This window comes from Protomyctophum parallelum, assembly GCF_964188405.1.
Source record: "Protomyctophum parallelum genome assembly, chromosome: 1".
Taxonomy (NCBI): domain Eukaryota; kingdom Metazoa; phylum Chordata; class Actinopteri; order Myctophiformes; family Myctophidae; genus Protomyctophum; species Protomyctophum parallelum.
The window spans coordinates 28,823,233-28,845,919 of NC_139697.1; the positions used below are offsets into that span (position 1 = coordinate 28,823,233).

Genomic DNA, 22,687 nt, shown 5'->3' on the forward strand with positions numbered 1-22,687 from the left:
ATAGTATGCCGTACGGTATGGGCTATAGCCCATGGTCAAAAATGATGAAAAACGAGGATAACTTTTTTTTCAAAAATTCAAAAAACGATGGGCTATAACCCATGTTTTTTTTTTTCATCATTTTTTTCAAATCCTCAAAAATTATGAAAAACGGCGTGCTATAGTATGCCGTACGGTATGGGCTATAGCCCATGGTCAAAAATTATGAAAAACGAGGATAACTTTTTTTTCAAAAATTCAAAAAACGATGGGCTATAACCCATGTTTTGTTTTTTTCATTTTTTTTTCAAATCCTCAAAAATGATGAAAAACGGCGTGCTATAGTATGCCGTACGGTATGGGCTATTAGACGAGCGTCTAAAAAGGGGATAAAAAACGTCTAAAAATAGACGTCTAAAACACGTCTAAAAATAGACGTGTTTTAGACGTCTATTTTTAGACGTTTCTTAGACGTCTATTTTTTGAAGTTTTTTATCCCATTTTTAGACGCACGTCTAATATTCCAAATGGCTGGTTAAATATAAGTTCCCGATTATACCTTACATGCCAGTTTGGCTCAAAAGATAAATCTGAGGTTCGTAATCCAAAGGTTACTGGTTCAAAACTCCATCAAAACTAATACTCAACCAATGCTGCAGTAATTTGAACTTTTCAAGGCTTGAATAAAAAATAAAAACTCAAAACTCAAAAGCACCAGGAGACATGTGCTGAATGCCCAAAGGTGCGTTGGCGTAATGGTGTGGAGCGCTTGACCCGTTGCCTCTGCTACAGGCAGTTGGCAGGTTCAAGTCCCATGTCATGACATCAAGGTGCTGGAGGACCATCGGGAGACGGTGCTCTCTCCCCCTGTTTCCTGAAAAGTAACAGTCGGGGGTTATGTTTGAAAGAACCCTGTCCACCTAACATTTTACAGATAAGAATTAGGTCAAACGTTTACAAATAAAATTGCAATGCATTTTGGCCCATCTGACAGAATAGTCTGTGTATTTGCATACTGGGCCCCGATTATAATCGTCGACAATGGCAATGTCATTTTTCTTGACTTTTGACAATGAAAAAACTACACTATAGTATATTTGTTTAATAATCGTCGCAAAAACCATGAACTATAGTTCATGATTTTCGCAACGATTTCAAAAACCAATATGAAAATGATGAAAAAACATCATGGTTTTGGCCCATCATCTGACAGAATAGGCTGTGTATTTGCATACTGGGCCCTGATTGGTGGCCCAAAACTTGGTTGGAAAGTCCCTCTTTTATGTCTGGCTTCCAGGCCAGTTGGAAAAGGGCACACTGAGAGGTGGTAAGAGTATGTTAAATTGGACATTTTCATGGTAAAAGGTTAGCTGGACAGGGTTCTTTCAGACATAAGCCCCAACCGTTACATCTCAGGAAACAGGGGGAGAGAGCACCGTCTCCCGATGGTCCTCCAGCACCTTGATGTCATGACATGGGACTTGAACCTGCCAACTGCCTGTAGCAGAGGCAACGAGCCAAGCGCTCCACACCATTACGCCAACACACCTTTGGGCATTCAGCACATGTCTCCTGGTGCTTTTGAGTTTTTATTTTTTATTCAAGCCTTGAAAAGTTCAAATTACTGCAGCATTGAGCTGTAGGATGAACAGGACTTGAACATGGAATGTCTGTACTGAAAGCCTGATGATTAGACCACTGCACCATCAGTCAGACACTCTCAGGCAAAGTCTCCTGGTAATTTTGAAGTGATCTTTTGTTTGTTAGCCTTCAGTTAGTAAAGTTTAAATAACACAGAATCATATTAATCAGATGTTTCTTAGCGCTGTTGAGGTCTTCTTTTATATGATAGTGTAACAGCCGGGAATCGAACCCTGGTCTCCCACGTGGAAAGCCAACATCTTAACCACTGCGACAATTAGAGTTTTGAGGTCATCAGGCTGAGGCTGAGGCTGTGAGCCACTGCTATACAATAAAAAAAAATCAAAAAACGATGGGCTATAACCCATGTTTTTTTTTTCTTCATTTTTTTCAAATCCTCAAAAATTATGAAAAACGGCGTGCTATAGTATGCCGTACGGTATGGGCTATAGCCCATGGTAAAAAATGATGAAAAACGAGGATAACTTTTTTTTCAAAAATTCAAAAAACGATGGGCTATAACCCATGTTCTTTTTTTCTTCATTTTTTTCAAATCCTCAAAAATTATGAAAAACGGCGTGCTATAGTATGCCGTACGGTATGGGCTATAGCCCATGGTCAAAAATGATGAAAAACGAGGATAACGTTTTTTTAAAAAATTCAAAAAACGATGGGCTATAACCCATTTTTTTTTTCTTCATTTTTTTCAAATCCTCAAAAATTATGAAAAACGGCGTGCTATAGTATGCCGTACGGTATGGGCTATAGCCCATGGTCAAAAATGATGAAAAACGAGGATAACTTTTTTTTCAAAAATTCAAAAAACGATGGGCTATAACCCATGTTTTTTTTTTTCTTCATTTTTTTCAAATCCTCAAACATTATGAAAAACGGCGTGCTATAGTATGCCGTACGGTATGGGCTATAGCCCATGGTCAAAAATGATGAAAAACGAGGATAACTTTTTTTTCAAAAATTCAAAAAACGATGGGCTATAACCCATGTTTTTTTTTTTCATCATTTTTTTCAAATCCTCAAAAATTATGAAAAACGGCGTGCTATAGTATGCCGTACGGTATGGGCTATAGCCCATGGTCAAAAATTATGAAAAACGAGGATAACTTTTTTTTCAAAAATTCAAAAAACGATGGGCTATAACCCATGTTTTGTTTTTTTCATTTTTTTTTCAAATCCTCAAAAATGATGAAAAACGGCGTGCTATAGTATGCCGTACGGTATGGGCTATTAGACGAGCGTCTAAAAAGGGGATAAAAAACGTCTAAAAATAGACGTCTAAAACACGTCTAAAAATAGACGTGTTTTAGACGTCTATTTTTAGACGTTTCTTAGACGTCTATTTTTTGAAGTTTTTTATCCCATTTTTAGACGCACGTCTAATATTCCAAATGGCTGGTTAAATATAAGTTCCCGATTATACCTTACATGCCAGTTTGGCTCAAAAGATAAATCTGAGGTTCGTAATCCAAAGGTTACTGGTTCAAAACTCCATCAAAACTAATACTCAACCAATGCTGCAGTAATTTGAACTTTTCAAGGCTTGAATAAAAAATAAAAACTCAAAAGCACCAGGAGACATGTGCTGAATGCCCAAAGGTGCGTTGGCGTAATGGTGTGGCGCGCTTCACCCGTTGCCTCTGCTACAGGCAGTTGGCAGGTTCAAGTCCCATGTCATGACATCAAGGTGCTGGAGGACCATCGGGAGACGGTGCTCTCTCCCCCTGTTTCCTGAAAAGTAACAGTCGGGGGTTATGTTTGAAAGAACCCTGTCCACCTAACATTTTACAGATAAGAATTAGGTCAAACGTTTACAAATAAAATTGCAATGCATTTTGGCCCATCTGACAGAATAGTCTGTGTATTTGCATACTGGGCCCCGATTATAATCGTCGACAATGGCAATGTCATTTTTCTTGACTTTTGACAATGAAAAAACTACACTATAGTATATTTGTTTAATAATCGTCGCAAAAACCATGAACTATAGTTCATGATTTTCGCAACGATTTCAAAAACCAATATGAAAATGATGAAAAAACATCATGGTTTTGGCCCATCATCTGACAGAATAGGCTGTGTATTTGCATACTGGGCCCTGATTGGTGGCCCAAAACTTGGTTGGAAAGTCCCTCTTTTATGTCTGGCTTCCAGGCCAGTTGGAAAAGGGCACACTGAGAGGTGGTAAGAGTATGTTAAATTGGACATTTTCATGGTAAAAGGTTAGCTGGACAGGGTTCTTTCAGACATAAGCCCCAACCGTTACATCTCAGGAAACAGGGGGAGAGAGCACCGTCTCCCGATGGTCCTCCAGCACCTTGATGTCATGACATGGGACTTGAACCTGCCAACTGCCTGTAGCAGAGGCAACGAGCCAAGCGCTCCACACCATTACGCCAACAAACCTTTGGGCATTCAGCACATGTCTCCTGGTGCTTTTGAGTTTTTATTTTTTATTCAAGCCTTGAAAAGTTCAAATTACTGCAGCATTGAGCTGTAGGATGAACAGGACTTGAACATGGAATGTCTGTACTGAAAGCCTGATGATTAGACCACTGCACCATCAGTCAGACACTCTCAGGCAAAGTCTCCTGGTAATTTTGAAGTGATCTTTTGTTTGTTAGCCTTCAGTTAGTAAAGTTTAAATAACACAGAATCATATTAATCAGATGTTTCTTAGCGCTGTTGAGGTCTTCTTTTATATGATAGTGTAACAGCCGGGAATCGAACCCTGGTCTCCCACGTGGAAAGCCAACATCTTAACCACTGCGACAATTAGAGTTTTGAGGTCATCAGGCTGAGGCTGAGGCTGTGAGCCACTGCTATACAATAAAAAAAAATCAAAAAACGATGGGCTATAACCCATGTTTTTTTTTTCTTCATTTTTTTCAAATCCTCAAAAATTATGAAAAACGGCGTGCTATAGTATGCCGTACGGTATGGGCTATAGCCCATGGTAAAAAATGATGAAAAACGAGGATAACGTTTTTTTCAAAAATTCAAAAAACGATGGGCTATAACCCATGTTCTTTTTTTCTTCATTTTTTTCAAATCCTCAAAAATTATGAAAAACGGCGTGCTATAGTATGCCGTACGGTATGGGCTATAGCCCATGGTCAAAAATGATGAAAACGAGGATAACTTTTTTTTCAAAAATTCAAAAAACGATGGGCTATAACCCATGTTTTTTTTTTTCATCATTTTTTTCAAATCCTCAAAAATTATGAAAAACGGCGTGCTATAGTATGCCGTACGGTATGGGCTATAGCCCATGGTCAAAAATTATGAAAAACGAGGATAACTTTTTTTTCAAAAATTCAAAAAACGATGGGCTATAACCCATGTTTTGTTTTTTTCATTTTTTTTTCAAATCCTCAAAAATGATGAAAAACGGCGTGCTATAGCATGCCGTACGGTATGGGCTATTAGACGAGCGTCTAAAAAGGGGATAAAAAACGTCTAAAAATAGACGTCTAAAACACGTCTAAAAATAGACGTGTTTTAGACGTCTATTTTTAGACGTTTCTTAGACGTCTATTTTTTGAAGTTTTTTATCCCATTTTTAGACGCACGTCTAATATTCCAAATGGCTGGTTAAATATAAGTTCCCGATTTTACCTTACATGCCAGTGTGGCTCAAAAGATAAATCTGAGGTTCGTAATCCAAAGGTTACTGGTTCAAAACTCCATCAAAACTAATACTCAACCAATGCTGCAGTAATTTGAAATTTTCAAGGCTAGAATAAAAAAGAAAAACTCAAAAGCACCAGGAGACATGTGCTGAATGCCCAAAGGTGCCTTGGCGTAATGGTGTGGAGCGCTTGACCCGTTGCCTCTGCTACAGGCAGTTGGCAGGTTCAAGTCCCATGTCATGACATCAAGGTGCTGGAGGACCATCGGGAGACGGTGCTCTCTCCCCCTGTTTCCTGAAAAGTAACAGTCGGGGGTTATGTTTGAAAGAACCCTGTCCACCTAACATTTTACAGATAAGAATTAGGTCAAACGTTTACAAATAAAATTGCAATGCATTTTGGCCCATCTGACAGAATAGTCTGTGTATTTGCATACTGGGCCCCGATTATAATCGTCGACAATGGCAATGTCATTTTTCTTGACTTTTGACAATGAAAAAACTACACTATAGTATATTTGTTTAATAATCGTCGCAAAAACCATGAACTATAGTTCATGATTTTCGCAACGATTTCAAAAACCAATATGAAAATGATGAAAAAACATCATGGTTTTGGCCCATCATCTGACAGAATAGGCTGTGTATTTGCATACTGGGCCCTGATTGGTGGCCCAAAACTTGGTTGGAAAGTCCCTCTTTTATGTCTGGCTTCCAGGCCAGTTGGAAAAGGGCACACTGAGAGGTGGTAAGAGTATGTTAAATTGGACATTTTCATGGTAAAAGGTTAGCTGGACAGGGTTCTTTCAGACATAAGCTCCAACCGTTACATCTCAGGAAACAGGGGGAGAGAGCACCGTCTCCCGATGGTCCTCCAGCACCTTGATGTCATGACATGGGACTTGAACCTGCCAACTGCCTGTAGCAGAGGCAACGAGCCAAGCGCTCCACACCATTACGCCAACACACCTTTGGGCATTCAGCACATGTCTCCTGGTGCTTTTGAGTTTTTATTTTTTATTCAAGCCTTGAAAAGTTCAAATTACTGCAGCATTGAGCTGTAGGATGAACAGGACTTGAACATGGAATGTCTGTACTGAAAGCCTGATGATTAGACCACTGCACCATCAGTCAGACACTCTCAGGCAAAGTCTCCTGGTAATTTTGAAGTGATCTTTTGTTTGTTAGCCTTCAGTTAGTAAAGTTTAAATAACACAGAATCATATTAATCAGATGTTTCTTAGCGCTGTTGAGGTCTTCTTTTATATGATAGTGTAACAGCCGGGAATCGAACCCTGGTCTCCCACGTGGAAAGCCAACATCTTAACCACTGCGACAATTAGAGTTTTGAGGTCATCAGGCTGAGGCTGAGGCTGTGAGCCACTGCTATACAATAAAAAAAAATCAAAAAACGATGGGCTATAACCCATGTTTTGTTTTCATTTTTTTCGAATCCTCAACAATGATGAAAAACGGCGTGCTATAGTATGCCGTACGGTATGGGCTATAGCCCATGGTAAAAAATGATGAAAAACGAGGATAACTTTTTTTTCAAAAATTCAAAAAACGATGGGCTATAACCCATGTTTTTTTTTTCTTCATTTTTTTCGAATCCTCAAAAATGATGAAAAACGGCGTGCTATAGTATGCCGTACGGTATGGGCTATAGCCCATGGTCAAAAATGATGAAAAACGAGGATAACGTTTTTTTCAAAAATTCATAAAACGATGGGCTATAACCCATGTTTTTTTTTTTCTTCATTTTTTTCAAATCCTCAAAAATTATGAAAAACGGCGTGCTATAGTATGCCGTACGGTATGGGCTATAGCCCATGGTCAAAAATGATGAAAAACGAGGATAACTTTTTTTTCAAAAATTCAAAAAACGATGGGCTATAACCCATGTTTTTTTTTTTCTTCATTTTTTTCAAATCCTCAAAAATTATGAAAAACGGCGTGCTATAGTATGCCGTACGGTATGGGCTATAGCCCATGGTCAAAAATTATGAAAAACGAAGATAACTTTTTTTTCAAAAATTCAAAAAACGATGGGCTATAACCCATGTTTTGTTTTTTTCATTTTTTTTTCAAATCCTCAAAAATGATGAAAAACGGCGTGCTATAGTATGCCGTACGGTATGGGCTATTAGACGAGCGTCTAGAAAGGGGATAAAAACTCAAAAGCACCAGGAGACATGTGCTGAATGCCCAAAGGTGCGTTGGCGTAATGGTGTGGAGCGCTTGACCCGTTGCCTCTGCTACAGGCTGTTGGCAGGTTCAAGTCCCATGTCATGACATCAAGGTGCTGGAGGACCATCGGGAGACGGTGCTCTCTCCCCCTGTTTCCTGAAAAGTAACAGTCGGGGGTTATGTTTGAAAGAACCCTGTCCACCTAACATTTTACAGATAAGAATTAGGTCAAACGTTTACAAATAAAATTGCAATGCATTTTGGCCCATCTGACAGAATAGTCTGTGTATTTGCATACTGGGCCCCGATTATAATCGTCGACAATGGCAATGTCATTTTTCTTGACTTTTGACAATGAAAAAACTACACTATAGTATATTTGTTTAATAATCGTCGCAAAAACCATGAACTATAGTTCATGATTTTCGCAACGATTTCAAAAACCAATATGAAAATGATGAAAAAACATCATGGTTTTGGCCCATCATCTGACAGAATAGGCTGTGTATTTGCATACTGGGCCCTGATTGGTGGCCCAAAACTTGGTTGGAAAGTCCCTCTTTTATGTCTGGCTTCCAGGCCAGTTGGAAAAGGGCACACTGAGAGGTGGTAAGAGTATGTTAAATTGGACATTTTCATGGTAAAAGGTTAGCTGGACAGGGTTCTTTCAGACATAAGCCCCAACCGTTACATCTCAGGAAACAGGGGGAGAGAGCACTGTCTCCCGATGGTCCTCCAGCACCTTGATGTCATGACATGGGACTTGAACATGCCAACTGCCTGTAGCAGAGGCAACGGGTCAAGCGCTCCAAACCATTACGCCAACGCACCTTTGGGCATTCAGCACATGTCTCCTGGTGCTTTTGAGTTTTTATTTTTTATTCAAGCCTTGAAAAGTTCAAATTACTGCAGCATTGAGCTGTAGGATGAACAGGACTTGAACATGGAATGTCTGTACTGAAAGCCTGATGATTAGACCACTGCACCATCAGTCAGACACTCTCAGGCAAAGTCTCCTGGTAATTTTGAAGTGATCTTTTGTTCGTTAGCCTTCAGTTAGTAAAGTTTAAATAACACAGAATCATATTAATCAGATGTTTCTTAGCGCTGTTGAGGTCTTCTTTTATATGATAGTGTAACAGCCGGGAATCGAACCCTGGTCTCCCACGTGGAAAGCCAACATCTTAACCACTACGACAATTAGAGTTTTGAGGTAATCAGGCTGAGGCTGTGAGCCACTGCTATAGAATAGCAGTAAATTAAGCTCAATAACTAGCATTAAACTTTAGGAAGAGTGGGATTTGAAAATGAACTCTCTGTGCGGAATAACCCCTACTACACCATCACTCAGTAACATCTGCCTCTTTGTACTGTTGAAGCGATCTTTTGTATGTTAGCCTTCAGATAGTAAAGTTGAAAGAATCAAGAGTTGAACATAGAATCACGTTCATCAGAGTGTAACACCCAGGAATCGAACACAGGTCACCTGCACTGAAGGCCAACATCTTAACCACTAAGCCAAAGCAACTGCCTATGGCTCAGGGGAGATATGAGACTTTTGATGTCATCAGGCTGAGGCTGTGAGCCACTGCTATACAATAAAAAAATTCAAAAAACGATGGGCTATAACCCATGTTTGTTTTGTTTTTTTCCAAATCCTCAAAAATGATGAAAAACGGCGTGCTATAGTATGCCGTACGGTATGGGCTATAGCCCATGTTCAAAAATGATGAAAAACGAGGTATTTTTTATTTTTCAAAATTTCAAAAAACGATGGGCTATACGTTTTTTTTTCCATTTTTTTCAAATCCTCAAAAATGATGAAAAACGGCGTGCTATAGTATGCCATACGGTATGGGCTATAGCCCATGTTCAAAAATGATGAAAAACTAGGTTAATTTTTTGTTTTTTTAGAGTAGGAAGGGGAGGTGCCAGGCAGGGGGAGAGTAGGAAGGGGAGGGGCCAGGCAGGGGGAGAGTAGGGAGGGGCCAGGCAGGAGGAGAGTAGGAAGGGGAGGAGCCAGGCAGGAGGAGAGTAGGAAGGGGAGGAGCCAGGCAGGAGGAGAGTAGGAAGGGGAGGAGCCAGGCAGGATGAGAGGAGAGTAGGAAGGGGAGGGGCCAGGCAGGGGGAGAGTAGGAAGGGGAGGAGCCAGGCAGGAGGAGAGTAGGGAGGGGAGGGGCCAGGCAGGTGGAGAGTAGAGAGGGGAGGGCCCAGGTAGGGGGAGGTGCCAGGCAGGGGTAGAGTAGGAAGGGGAGCCGGGCAGAGGGGGGTCTTCCTAATTTTTCTTATAATTTTAAAATTAAAAAAATATATATATATATATATTTTTTTATTTATTTAGAAAATTATAAAAAAAATCAGGAAGAACCCCCCTCTGCCTCCCCACTCTCACCCTGCCTGGCCGCTCCCCTTCCTACTCTCCTCCTGCCTGGCTCCTCACCTTCCTACTCTCCTCCTGCCTGGCCCCTCCCTACTATCCTCCTGCCTGGCCACTCCCTACTCTCCTCCTGCCTGGCCCCTCCCCTTCCTACTCACCCCCTGCCTGGCTCCTCCCCTTCCTACTCTGCCCCTGCCTGGCCCCTCCCTACTCTCCCCCTGCCTGTCTCCTACTCTCCCCCTGCCTGTCTCCTACTCTCCCCCTGCCTGGCCCCTCCCCTTCCTACTCTCCTCCTGCATGGCCCCTCCCCTTCCTACTCTTCTCCTGCCTGGCCCCTCCCTACTCTCCTCCTGCCTGTCCCCTCCCCTTCCTACTATCCCCCTGCCTGGCACCTCCCCTTCCTACTCTCCCCCTGCCTGGCCCCTCCCCTTTCCTACTGACTGAACTCAGCCTACTGTCCTCCAACCTGACCACCCTGCTCTCCTCCTACCTGAACCAGACTCTCCTCCTACCTGACCACCCTGCTCTCCTCCTACCTGACCCCCCACCTACCTGACCCCACCACTCTGAAACCCCCTGACCATCCCGCCTACACTCCCCCTGACTGAACTCCGCCTACTCTCCTACCTGACCACCTTACTCTCCTCCTACCTGACCCCACTAATCTCCTCCTACCTGCCCACCCTACTCTACTCCTACCTGAAACCCGCAGCTTGTACTAGGTATTCTATGGATATCATCTGATTTATCCACTGGGCCACTCCTACTCTAGGTGTCAGTGATTTGAACCATCACCGCCTACTAGGAGTATGTCGGGTTTGAACCGGCACACTTCTACTAGGTATACTACGGATATCATTTGACTTATCCGCTGGGCCACTGAGGCACACAATCATGGTGAATTTCTGGGCTGCTTTAAAGTTGTCCTTCTGGAAATCAGTGTGCAAAGCAAAGTGTCACAGTTATGACTAATGTGGGATTTGAACCATGGACCTGTGGCTCCCAAGGACAGCCTCTCATCACACTGAGCTAACTGCTGGATACTACTACACAGCTTTTTTGTGCTATTTGATGAAGTGTGGAAAGCAAAGTGTCACAGTAAAGACAAAGTAAAGAAATGAGTGGGGTTTGAACTCACCATCTCCCGATCATGTGGCAGCGTTCTAACACACTGAGCCACTGGCTCCAGACAATTCACTTTTTTGTTTGTTTGCTTGTAAGTGAAACATCCAGAATGTATTTTTCAATGTATTGTTAGTTCTTAAACATAAACTCATACAGTTCATCCCACAGTGAGATCAGCTTGAGAGTCATACGGTTGTCTGTACATCATTTCAACTGCCGAATCTCAGGTTTGAACCAGGAACCTTCAGATCTACAGTCTAACGCTCTCTGAGCTATTACGGCTTGCAAGCAACACATCCAGTATTTCTTTTTACATTGACTGTTACTTGTTACATCTTAAACAAAAAAACTCATAAAGTTTTTCACCCAGTGAGATCAGCCTAAGAGTCATAGGATTTTCTGTACAGCATTTCAAGTGCCGAAAGCCTGGATTGAACCAGGGACCTTTGGATATTCAGTCTAATGCTCTACCAACTGAGCTATTTCGGCTTGTAAGTGTCACATCCAGAATATATTTTTCAATGTATTGTTAGTTCTTAAACAAAAACTCATAGTTTTCCCCCAGTGAGATCAGCCTGGGAGTCATACGGTTTTCTGTACCTCATTTGACCTGCTGAAAACCGGTTCCATTTGTACACTGTCAAAGTAACTAACTTAATACTATCAACATCTATCTATTCTATAGTCCCTCTACAACAGTGGTTCCCAAACCTTTTCTTGTCAAGGACCCCCACATTTACACTTTATTAACCTGTGGAACCTGAACCTAACCCTAACCCTAACCCTAACCCCATAAGAGAAGATTGTTACAGATCTAGCAGTGATCTAGAATGATCAATTATATTAATAAAACGTCAAAAACTGTGAAAATGAAGAAAATGAAGTTGAAGAATCACTATAAATCTAAAACAGGTCAGAGTATTTCATCCAGTTATAAACAAGGAAGTGGTCCGGGTCTGCGACCATTTGATTGGAGGAGACAATGTAAGGAGCCCTAGGATTGGCTGAAGGCAGACCGATCTGATTGGCCAAGGAATCTGTCAATCAGAATGATTGGCATGTCAAAAAACAGCACCTTCCTACTGAGTGTGTTGGGTTTGAACTAGCACAATTCTACAAGGTACTCTACAGATAACTTGTGATTTATCCGCTGGGCCACTTAGCGGCACACAGTTCAGCTGGAATTTCCAGGCCACTTGATGTCAGTGTGGAAAGGAAAACTTCACAGTAAATAGTTGAGTGGGGTTTGAACCTTCAATCTCCAGACAATGACGACAGCACCCTAACTCAGTTACCTATTGCTATCTGCAACAACAGTCTTCCTTTGCCTGTGAGTTAGAGTTTGGAGTTGGATTTTGGCTGATATTTTTTAATCCTCCAAATCATGAAGTACACATGTATGTCTTCCAAACCCATGAACTATAGTATGTCTTTTTTTTATCCTTCAAAATCATGAAAATCAACATATTATAGTAAGTCTTCCGAAACTATATACAGTTTTCTGTAACTCATTTCAACTGCCGAAACCCAGGATTGAACTAGGGACGTTTAGATCTTCAGTCTAATGCTCTTCCAACTGAGCTATTTCGGCTTGTAAGTGACACATCCAGAATGTATTTTTCAATGCATTGTTAGTTCTTAAACATAAACTCATAGAGTTCATCCCGCAGTGAGATCAGCTTGAGAGTCATACGGTTGTCTGTACCTCATTTCTACTGCCGACTCACCATCTCCCGATCATGTGGCAGCGTTCTAACACACTGAGCCACTGGCTGCAGACAATTCACACTGCTTTTTTGTTTGTTTTCTTCTTCTGAAATTGGTCTTGAAAATAAACACTTATTTGGGGTTTGAACTCACCATCTCCCAAACATGTGGACAGTGTTCTAACACACTGAGCCACTGGCTCCAGAAAATTCACACTGCTTTTTTGTTTGTTTGCTTGTAAGTGACACATCCAGAATGTATTTTTCAATGTATCAATGTATTTGTACACTGTCAAAGTCACTAACTTATCATCTAGTATAGACCCTCTAAAACAGTGGTTCCCAAACCTTTTCTTGTCAAGGACCCCCGAATTTACACTTTATTAGCCTGTGGAACCTAACCCTAACCCTAACCCGGCTATAATCCATGGTCAAAAACGAGGATTTGAAAAAAAGACAAAATCACTTCCAGACCATGGGCTATAGTCCATGGTGTCGGAGTGATTTTCGTCCTCAAAAATGATGAAAAACGGCATGCTACAGTTCCCTAACCCTAACCCTTGATCGTAGGAGATAGTAATGTAGGACTCTACGGATCGAGTGCTATCCAGTCATAAAGTTTGAACACTTGAAGAAACTACTACAGAAAACTGGAAACACCACCAATGTGGCGCACTGCATCCTATCCGTAGGAATGAACAATCGACAGCAGGTGACAACAGAAACAGGACGGAAGACATTGAGGACGGACACAAGTGTGGCCTGATAATTTGCCCAGCTGGTACCCACTTAAGGCCCAATCAGATCCCAGTTCAAACCCATATAGGCAAACACAGGTGGCACACATGGTTCTGAAATAAAATGGCCCATTTGGATACCACCTAAGACCCAGTTAGAAACCCACATAAGCCCATATGGGCTAACACGGGTGGGCCCTTTGTGAATACTGGGTGCACGGCCCACTTGGAACCCAAGCCCATAGCCCATGTCAAAACCCAATTGGGCCCAGGTGGACATGTTAGCTGGGATAGCATCCATACTCACTCAGAAACTTGTTGAAATGTCTCTCACAAGTTCACCAGCCACAGTCCATCTTGTTGTTATTAATGTCAGCTGGTTTTGGTAGAAACACTGAGTGAAAACCCAGCTTCAAACGCACTGATATTAATCGCTGGCTCTTCATTTGGTGACAACATTTACCAGATAATTTAATTATAAGCTGTTTCCAGTTCCACAGATCTCTCACTCTCTCAGACTGTTATCCTTCCTGTTATATTTTTTTAGTCCCACCACCTGTCAAACCTGCAAAATGTTGACTAGAGTTGATTGACAGCTGTCCTGTGTGGCCATTGCCCAATGACATTGCTTTGTTTGGGAACCATCTGCACTATGCCTAATACATGTTGTTTTCCGTTGTGTCCAACAGGTGTCAGTGTTGCGTTGTGTTGTGTTTGTGAACTTTGGTCAGCTCTGCTCCAGGTTGTTTTACACTCATTTTACTATTAAAGCAAAGCTTAATGTAAACACAAAACAGTGTGACTCTATATAGCTCGCCCCGCTTCCTAAGGTGTGTTTAATTAACTGATTAATGAATTACCTTCTAGGGCAGGGTTTCTCAAAGTGGGTTCACACAGGGCCAGTCCGGGTGCCACAGAATACTTTGATATTTGGAATTCATCAACATCACTGCAGGTTAACCACTACAATGTACTGTAGCTTCTCTAAGATAATCTGATGAAGGTCTACAGACCAAAACCTTGTTTCCCATTTAAACACAAAAGTACTGTGAGTGGTGGGAGTATTATTCTTTTTCAGTGTTTGACATATTTGAACTTGGGACCACCCTGTCCTAAGTCTAAGTGTTGGAGTTTGGAAGCACTGCTGCCTCCTGCATTATGTGCAAATGTGAAACAGGTGGTACGCAGGGAGCTAAATATTGTATAAATATCCGTAGGCCTACTAGTAGGCCTACTTGTGTGCAACAAGCAAGTAGGCACTCGACAGAGTGCAGTTCTAGTTTATTTTGCCATAACCCCCCATTTTTACTGTGTGGCCCCACTGTACTGCATCCCAGTAGACCCAGGGTAACAGAGTACATCGATGAGTATTGGCTTCAGTGCTTGGTTACGCTTCGGTCCCCTGGCTGGCCTTGAACCTGCTTTGGCCATGTACCTCGGTACACGGTCGCATTGGTAGCCACGCTAGAACTCGAAAGCCTACAGCACCTCCACACATTACACATGTTTCTGTATAGGGCTTTTAAGTGTGGTTTCATGTTTTATGTCTGAAGATAATTCAACACACTGTTTGTTAAAAGTCTTTACCAGATTTTAGTGTGGTGGTGCACATAATAGGCTCTTCTACAAGTAGGCTCACAGAATAAGGTCTTAAGGTATATTGTCACTCATGCATGTGTGCTTCTAATTCTCATAAGGTTAAGAACTTTGTTGTCCACAACATCTTTCAGGTTTCTGTGGCAGACCATGCCTTGTAAACCAAAGGTCAGTGGTTCAAGACCAGTCAAAGACATTTTCTGGCAAGGAAGATGTATTTTCAACGACGTTGAGCATGTGATGAAACAGTCATTTGAAAGGAAGAACTTCTGGAAATGCACAAGTGTGTGTCTAAATCCCATAAGGTGAAGAACTTTGTTGTCCCCAGCATCTTAAGAAATATGTTGTCCCCAACCCTTTAAAACAGGGGTCCCCAAACCTTTTCCTGTGAGGGCCACATAACTTTTCCCTTCTCTGATGGGGGCCAGGGTCAGTTTGTAACAGAAAAAGTGTGACAATCGCAGGGGGTGCCTAAACGTAACCATTTCTTTTTTTCCAGAAAGCCACACATAACCAAATATTACCAGTGCACGTACTGTACATGCAGCACTACAGGGCTGCATAGTGCATGTACTGTACATGCAGCAGTGCCAGAGTATCCTGCACAATGTTGTTGGCATGGCGCTGCGCCCTGCTTGAAATAAATCGCGCCATGCCAAGCTTTTTTGAGGGGCCTAGTGAATCATGGTGTGTGTGATATGAAATGTCCAGTACCTCCCCAAGTGCCACCCCAGTGTCTCCCCAGTGCCCCCCCCAGTGTCTCCCCAGTGCCTCCCAGTGTCCCCCTGAGTGCCTCCCCAGTGCCTCCCCAATGTCTCCCAGTGCCTCCCCAGTGTCCCCCCGAGTGCCTCCCCAGTGTCTCCCCAGTGCCTCCCCAGTGTCTCCCCAGTGCCTCCCCAGTGTCTCCCCAGTGCCTCCCAGTGTCCCCCTGAGTGCCTCCCCAGTGCCTCCCCAGTGTCTCCCCAGTGCCTCCCCAGTGCCTCCCAGTGTCCCCCTGAGTGTCTCCCCAGTGTCTCCCCAGTGCTTCCCTAGTGCCTCCCAGTGTCCCCCTGAGTGCCTCCCCAGTCTCCCCCTGAGTGTCTCCCCAGTGCCTCCCCAGTGTCTCCCCAGTGCCTCCCAGTGTCCCCCTGAGTGCCTCCCCAGTGCCTCCCCAATGTCTCCCAGTGCCTCTCCAGTGTCTCCCAGAGTGCCTCCCCAGTGTCTCCCGAGTGCCTCCCCAGTGTCTCCCCAGTGCCTCCCAGTGTCTCCCCAGTGCCTCCCAGTGTCCCCCTGAGTGCCTCCCCAGTGCCTCCCCAATGTCTCCCAGTGCCTCCCCAGTGTCTCCCCAGTGTCCCCCCGAGTGCCTCCCCAGTGTCTCCCCAGTGCCTCCCCAGTGTCTCCCCAGTGTCTCCCCAGTGTCCCCCCGAGTGCCTCCCCAGTGTCTCCCCAGTGCCTCCTCAGTGTCTCCCCAGTGCCTCCCCAGTGTCTCCCCAGTGCCTCCCAGTGTCCCCCTGAGTGCCTCCCCAGTGCCTCCCCAGTGTCTCCCCAGTGCCTCCCCAGTGCCTCCCAGTGTCCCCCTGAGTGTCTCCCCAGTGTCTCCCCAGTGCTTCCCTAGTGCCTCCCAGTGTCCCCCTGAGTGCCTCCCCAGTCTCCCCCTGAGTGTCTCCCCAGTGCCTCCCCAGTGTCTCCCCAGTGCCTCCCAGTGTCCCCCTGAGTGCCTCCCCAGTGCCTCCCCAATGTCTCCCAGTGCCTCCCCAGTGTCTCCCAGAGTGCCTCCCCAGTGTCTCCCGAGTGCCTCCCCAGTGTCTCCCCAGTGCCTCCCCAGTGTCTCCCCAGTGCCTCCCAGTGTCCCCCAGAGTGCCTCCCCAGTGCCTCCCCAGTGCCTCCCAGTGTCCCCCTGAGTGTCTCACCAGTGTCTCCCCAGTGCCTCCCCAGTGCCTCCCAGTGTTCCCGAGTGCCTCCCCAGTGTCCCCCTGAGTGTCTCCCCAGTGCCTCCCCAGTGTCTCCCCAGTGCCTCCCAGTGTCCCCCTGAGTGCCTCCCCAGTGCCTCCCCAGTGTCCCCCCAGTGTCCCCCCAGTGCCTCCCCAGTGTCCCCTCAGTGCCTCCCCAGTGTCTCCCCAGTGTCTCCCCAGTGTCCCCCCAGTGCCTCCCCAGTGTCTCCAATAGCAATACAAGAGCAATAATACAAATTAAACTTAATTTATTAATCTAATTATTTGCTCTCATCCAGTGCTAATGAAAAAATAAAATAAAATCCTATATTGTGGCTATTAAAAAAAAGGAAAAAAAGATTTTTTGTTTTTTTGCTTGAGGCAGGCGGGCCACATAAAATGACATGGCGGGCCGTAGTTTGGGGACCCCTGCTTTAAAACCACACTCAACCCAAACAACCTGCTACCCAGATGTGCAAACAAGGGATTCAATTAATTTCGCATGAACTATGCCACTAAAATGTGGAACGCCCTACCAACAGCCATTAAGACATGTGAATCCCTTGACTCCTTCAAAACCGCTCTCAAAGAGCAATTATGAAACTGGCCCGTTAAAAAACAAAAAACAAACCAAAAAGTCAGTCCCCCACCCACCCCTTTTTCCCCATACTGTACATGTTTTTCCCTTTTTTAACTTTATTTATATGATTTCCTGTTTTTTTCATAGAAGTGTTATATTTTTGGGGGCACGGTGGCACAGTTGGTAGTGCTGTCGCCTCACAGCTAGAAGGTCCTGGGTTCAATTCCCGCTCGGAGCGCTGTGGGTGCTGGCGGCGTGTTTCCTCCTCCGCGTCATCAGTGCCCATACCCGAAGGCTGGGTTGGCGAAAGGGCCTTTCTGTGTGGAGTGTAGTTTGCATGTTCTCCCCGTGTCCCCTAGGGTAGGTACCCTCACAAAAACATGCAGTAATCCTGGTCTCTAAACTGCCTCCCCCTGGCCAGCCGGGGCGCCTGATGGAGTGGAAAGGAACTTGTTGGAATAACGTCTTCCACGCGCTACGTCCAACCAGGGAAACTCCCCCCTGTCAGGTGTAAAGGAGCAACTTGGACACTCAAGCATGAAGGAAGCATGAGTTAAGTCCGTTGCTCTCCCCAGGTTGGCGGAGGATGTGTAGAGCCCAGGATCACATTAGATGATTGACACAGGGGTGAAAAATGAGTGTGAAGTGTTATATTTTTTCCTACATCTTTAAATGATTAATTGAAAATGGAGGACCCTGATGTAAACAAATCTTGGTGCATAATCATGGTTCGTCCACAAAGTAACAGTTTGTATTGACTTGTGCTTAGTGTTTTTGTTTGAAATATACCCTTTCTACATACAGTACTGTGAAATTAATGTTTCAATCAATCACTTACTCAAAACCCACTTTGCATCCCCTACCTAATTCAAAGCCTTTCAATTTTATCATTTTTATGATGCTTCGTTTAACCTTTTACAGTTGTTTTGTCCTAATAAAAGTAGTTTTTATTAGTATTTTAGAAACGCGCTAGTACAGTATATGAATTTCATGTATTGTTATTAAATAAGGCTTACAGTTCACATCTGATGACCTGAGGGATGTGAACTTGACTGAGGTTCCCTTGAGCAAGTCATTTATAACCACTGTGTTGAGGTATTTGTAAATTGTACTTTACTTGAGTAGTTCCCATTTCCAATACTTTTACTTCTACTCCACTACAATTCAGGTCTAAATATGGTACTTTTACTCCACTACATTTATTTGAACACTTGTAGATTCTGATTATTATTACAAAACATACATTTAAATTGCGTGTGGACTGTGGAGAAAATATGGCCTGGATGACCCTTGATGTAAAAGGAGCCATGGGTATTCATCGTGCACCAGCACCGACCATACCCTCTTCTTTGTGTTGGTATACAACGCATGCTTTTTACACGCCCAACAAATTTAGTCTTTAGACCAGATCATGGCCGCGGTTTTGTTGTCATTTCAGATTTCTTTAGTTTTGTGTTACACAAAATGGGTTGAATCATGTAAACCACTTCTAATGCCACACGCAGGCTGTGGTTCCTAATATGTAGGCCGAGAGGGTTAATTATTAATTTGAGCATCTGACGCAGAAAGATAACAATGATGTAAATACTATTCAGTTATCAGTTCTGCAGGATTTGTTTCCCTTTGGAATCCCGGAAACTATTATAACACCAGTATAAGCCTATTTATTGAATTTGGCGAAAAGCAGAAATACAAAGAATGGGTGAATATTTTATTCATTAAATGCTTTAAAAAGTGTCATTGTTATGTAGCCATATGTCTTGTTTGTCATGTCTATAAAAACCTAATAAAAACCAATATAGGCTAATAAAAAAGGGGAATGCAGCCTGTCAATTAAAGTAGCATTATAAGGAGCATTATAGCGTAGCCTATAATTTGCTGTTGATCAATACTTGCACATAAGTATCAATTATCAATTAAACCAAGTAGCCTATACCACAGAAGATGTATTGAGTGACTGATGCATGCAAATAGGCAAAGGCCATATCATATAATGTGGCCTCATGCACTGGCTACACTACAAAAATAAAATAGTGATATGCATACATAATCACTATAAAGGAAGTGCATTATACATAGATTAAAGCCTGCAAGAAATACCAGATTGTTGCAGGTACAGGCTATTTAAAAGATATGTTTAGGTGTACAATATAAATATACTGTAGCCTACAGGTTGAACTGGGCCGTTGCCTCTATACAGAAAGCAGCATGGCAATGATGCAGACTAGGGCTGTGGTGGTGGTCAGTGAGAAGAACTGAACAGACATGGCTCCATTGCAGAGGTCTGTCTGGCAGCACTGAAAGCTGCTGGTGAATCCTGCCCCCAGCAGAGAGCCTGTCAGCGTCATGCCACACAGGTGTGAGTCCAGACACCCACGGTTGTGCAGGGAGAGGACATCTGTGGCATTGAATTCTGGGAAGGTTGAGTATATGGAAGAAGAAGATGTAATTGGTTTGGAAAACTGCATGGGCAACCTGAAAGATCATTCACAGCTCAAACAAAGACCTAAAACCTTAAAGATTTGTGATCCTTTCTTAACTTGTCTTATCTTGCCGTAAAAAGGACAACTTTTCAACTTATCTTCATATAATTGGTCCTGACTAATGTTCATGATAAAATACCACAATTATTTTCTCATAGGAGGGCTGTGGGCAGTTCAGAAACCCGTTCACCAGATTAAAAAATGTATAATATAAATTTCGATTGCGAAGCTTTTCAGGAATAGAAAGCCTGCAATTTCTATTAGCTTGGATTCCCCATCGATGATGTCACTGGTGGAGAGGTTTTTGAACTGCCCACAGCCTTCCTTTGAAACACATACAGAGTAGAAAAACATTGTGGCATTTTATCATGAACATTAGTCAGGACCAATTATATGAAGGTAATCAAGGTAGGCCTATAGGTTGAAAAGTGGTGAAGTGGTCCTTTAACTTTTTTTGTCAACATACAGTGAAGAAACTCACGTGCTTCTCCAGAGTAGCAGTTAAGAGTAGAGTTGTCACACACAACATCTGATGGAAACAGGCAATTCCCAAACACACCGACGGAACACTGCTTGCAGGTCAGACACTGGGCTGTGGAATGCAAAGACATCAGGTCCATAACTCACCCAGCAGCGTGTTTCACAGGTACACACAATCAGTGGCACTAACTGAACTTGCACATCACATTCCTGTTATCAGACATAAAGCAGGTAGAGCAGGTTTGTCTTGCTAATGTAGTAGCCTACTAATTTAAGAATATTGCTGTAGGGCCGTGATATATCTGTTTTTGTACAATTTTCATTTGTATCATCGTATGTGCACGTTCACATTTTGTAGCCAGCCTGCCTCTTGTGTGTCAGTTTGGGGCCTGCAACAACTTTGTTTTGTCTGATAGCTCCTATAGTATTAGATATATTGTTTGCAGTTTTGATGTCACAATGAACTTGGGTTGCCAAGTAAACGAAGCAAAATGGCCACAGCTGACGGCTGCAGAGCTGCCAACCTGCACACATTTTGTGTACCAACCACGCAATTCTAGGCGTATAGACACCTAGAATTGCGTGGTTGGTACACAAAATGTGTGCAGGTTGGCAGCTCTGCGGCTGACGTGAGGTACATTTCAAGCACAACTCAATACAAAAACTGTGGACGGCACCATAAAGCATTACACTTGTTTACAATAAGGTCAATGTACAAATATACACTTCTATATAACAAAAAAACAAGGAAATCATCATAAACAGATTTAAAAAGGGGAAAAACATATAGGCCTACAGTGAGGGGAGAAGCGGGTGGAGGGGACTCGAATTGTATGTGCCTTTTGAGAGCAGTTTTGAAGGAGTCAAGGGATTCACATGTCTTAATGACTGTTGGTAGGACATTCCACATTTTGGTGGCATAGGAGCGAAATTAATTTAGCCCCTTGTTAATATTGTTTGTCATTTTCATTTTCTTTCTTTTTAGAAAGGATAGAGGAATTAAAGGACATGCAACACAGATCTCCAAACGGAAACTTTATGTTTGGATCATGTGTTCATGATCTGACATCATTTGTCATTTAAACTTTATGTTTGGATCATGTGTTCATGATCTGACATCATTTAGTCATTTTGAAAATTCAGTGCAGCCCACTGCAAGAACGCCTACAATACAATACAATATTACATACTTCATGAGAATGACTCTACTGTACATTGGATCTGATATTGTGCTTCATTGGTTTATAGGAATGTTATTCTGCCAGTGTGCTGCAGTAATTCTGTAGGAGGCCTTACGAGATTTAATCATGGGAGGCTATTAGTAGAACCAGTTGTCATTCTCTTTGTTTGTCCCATTCCTTTCTTTGTTTATGAGCCTCTAGGTCGTGTGACTTATTTTCAAGTATAACTGTTTCTTTAGTGATATTTTTCTAGTCTTCCAATAGGGCGCTGCATGGATGACGTCTTTTTGTAGGCCAACCCAGAAGTTACTCCTGCCTACCACATCCATGGTTCCCTCCACAGAGTTTCAATGGAATCTTTTAAGGGTTTTAGATAAATATAATAACACGTATTGTTCAACAATATAATTGTCATTAAAACCTCTATGGGGAAAAAACAGGGAATCTGGTGAAGGGAACTCATTTCCGCATTGTAGGCCTCACAGACTGCACTGTATTATGACTATGTTGTTTAGTTAGTTAACTTTGGGAAATCTGATTTGCATACAACTTAGATTTAGTCATTTGGGTGTAAATCTCTACCATACAGATTGAACAAAAGATCATTTTATTCATTAAAAAAAAGTTACATAGTGCTGCTTTCCCAGTTTGTTTGAGAAAAAGTGAAAGACCTAATTTTGGATTTTTTATCCGAAATAAATAAATATAGCATAATTGTGGTTTTTTGCGATGTATTCCCATGCTTTTGTTCTTGCTTATTGTAAGTCGCTCTGGATTAAGAGCGTCTGCTAAATGCCTAAATTGTAAATTGTTGCCATATACGTTTATGACATGACCTGTATAAATAAGCTTATCTCTACTAACAAACAAACAAACATTTTTATAAAAGAAATATGGCTATTTATAGGTTACTTACCAGCTGCTATGAAAGCTCCCACAATAATCACTGTGTTCCACATATTAACACAAGTAATCTTCTTGTAGACAGCAGGTACAAAAGATACAAAAGGTGAAAAGGAGGTTACGGTAATTTGTTGTACTCAAGGAAGGCACTGG

At 42.8% G+C, this 22,687-nt stretch overlaps 1 protein-coding gene across 1 annotated transcript; it reads right to left on the reverse strand.

The window, feature by feature from the left end:
- Positions 1–19,334: 19,334 nt before the first annotated feature.
- On the reverse strand, positions 19,335–22,687 carry LOC310863828 (uncharacterized protein). Its single transcript, XM_083772322.1, has 3 exons — positions 22,548–22,687; positions 20,452–20,562; positions 19,335–19,900 (listed from the first exon to the last, which is right to left on the reverse strand). The coding sequence occupies exons 1-3, from the start codon at positions 22,588–22,590 to the stop codon at positions 19,680–19,682; spliced, it is 375 nt and encodes a 124-aa protein (XP_083628448.1). The 5' UTR covers positions 22,591–22,687; the 3' UTR covers positions 19,335–19,679.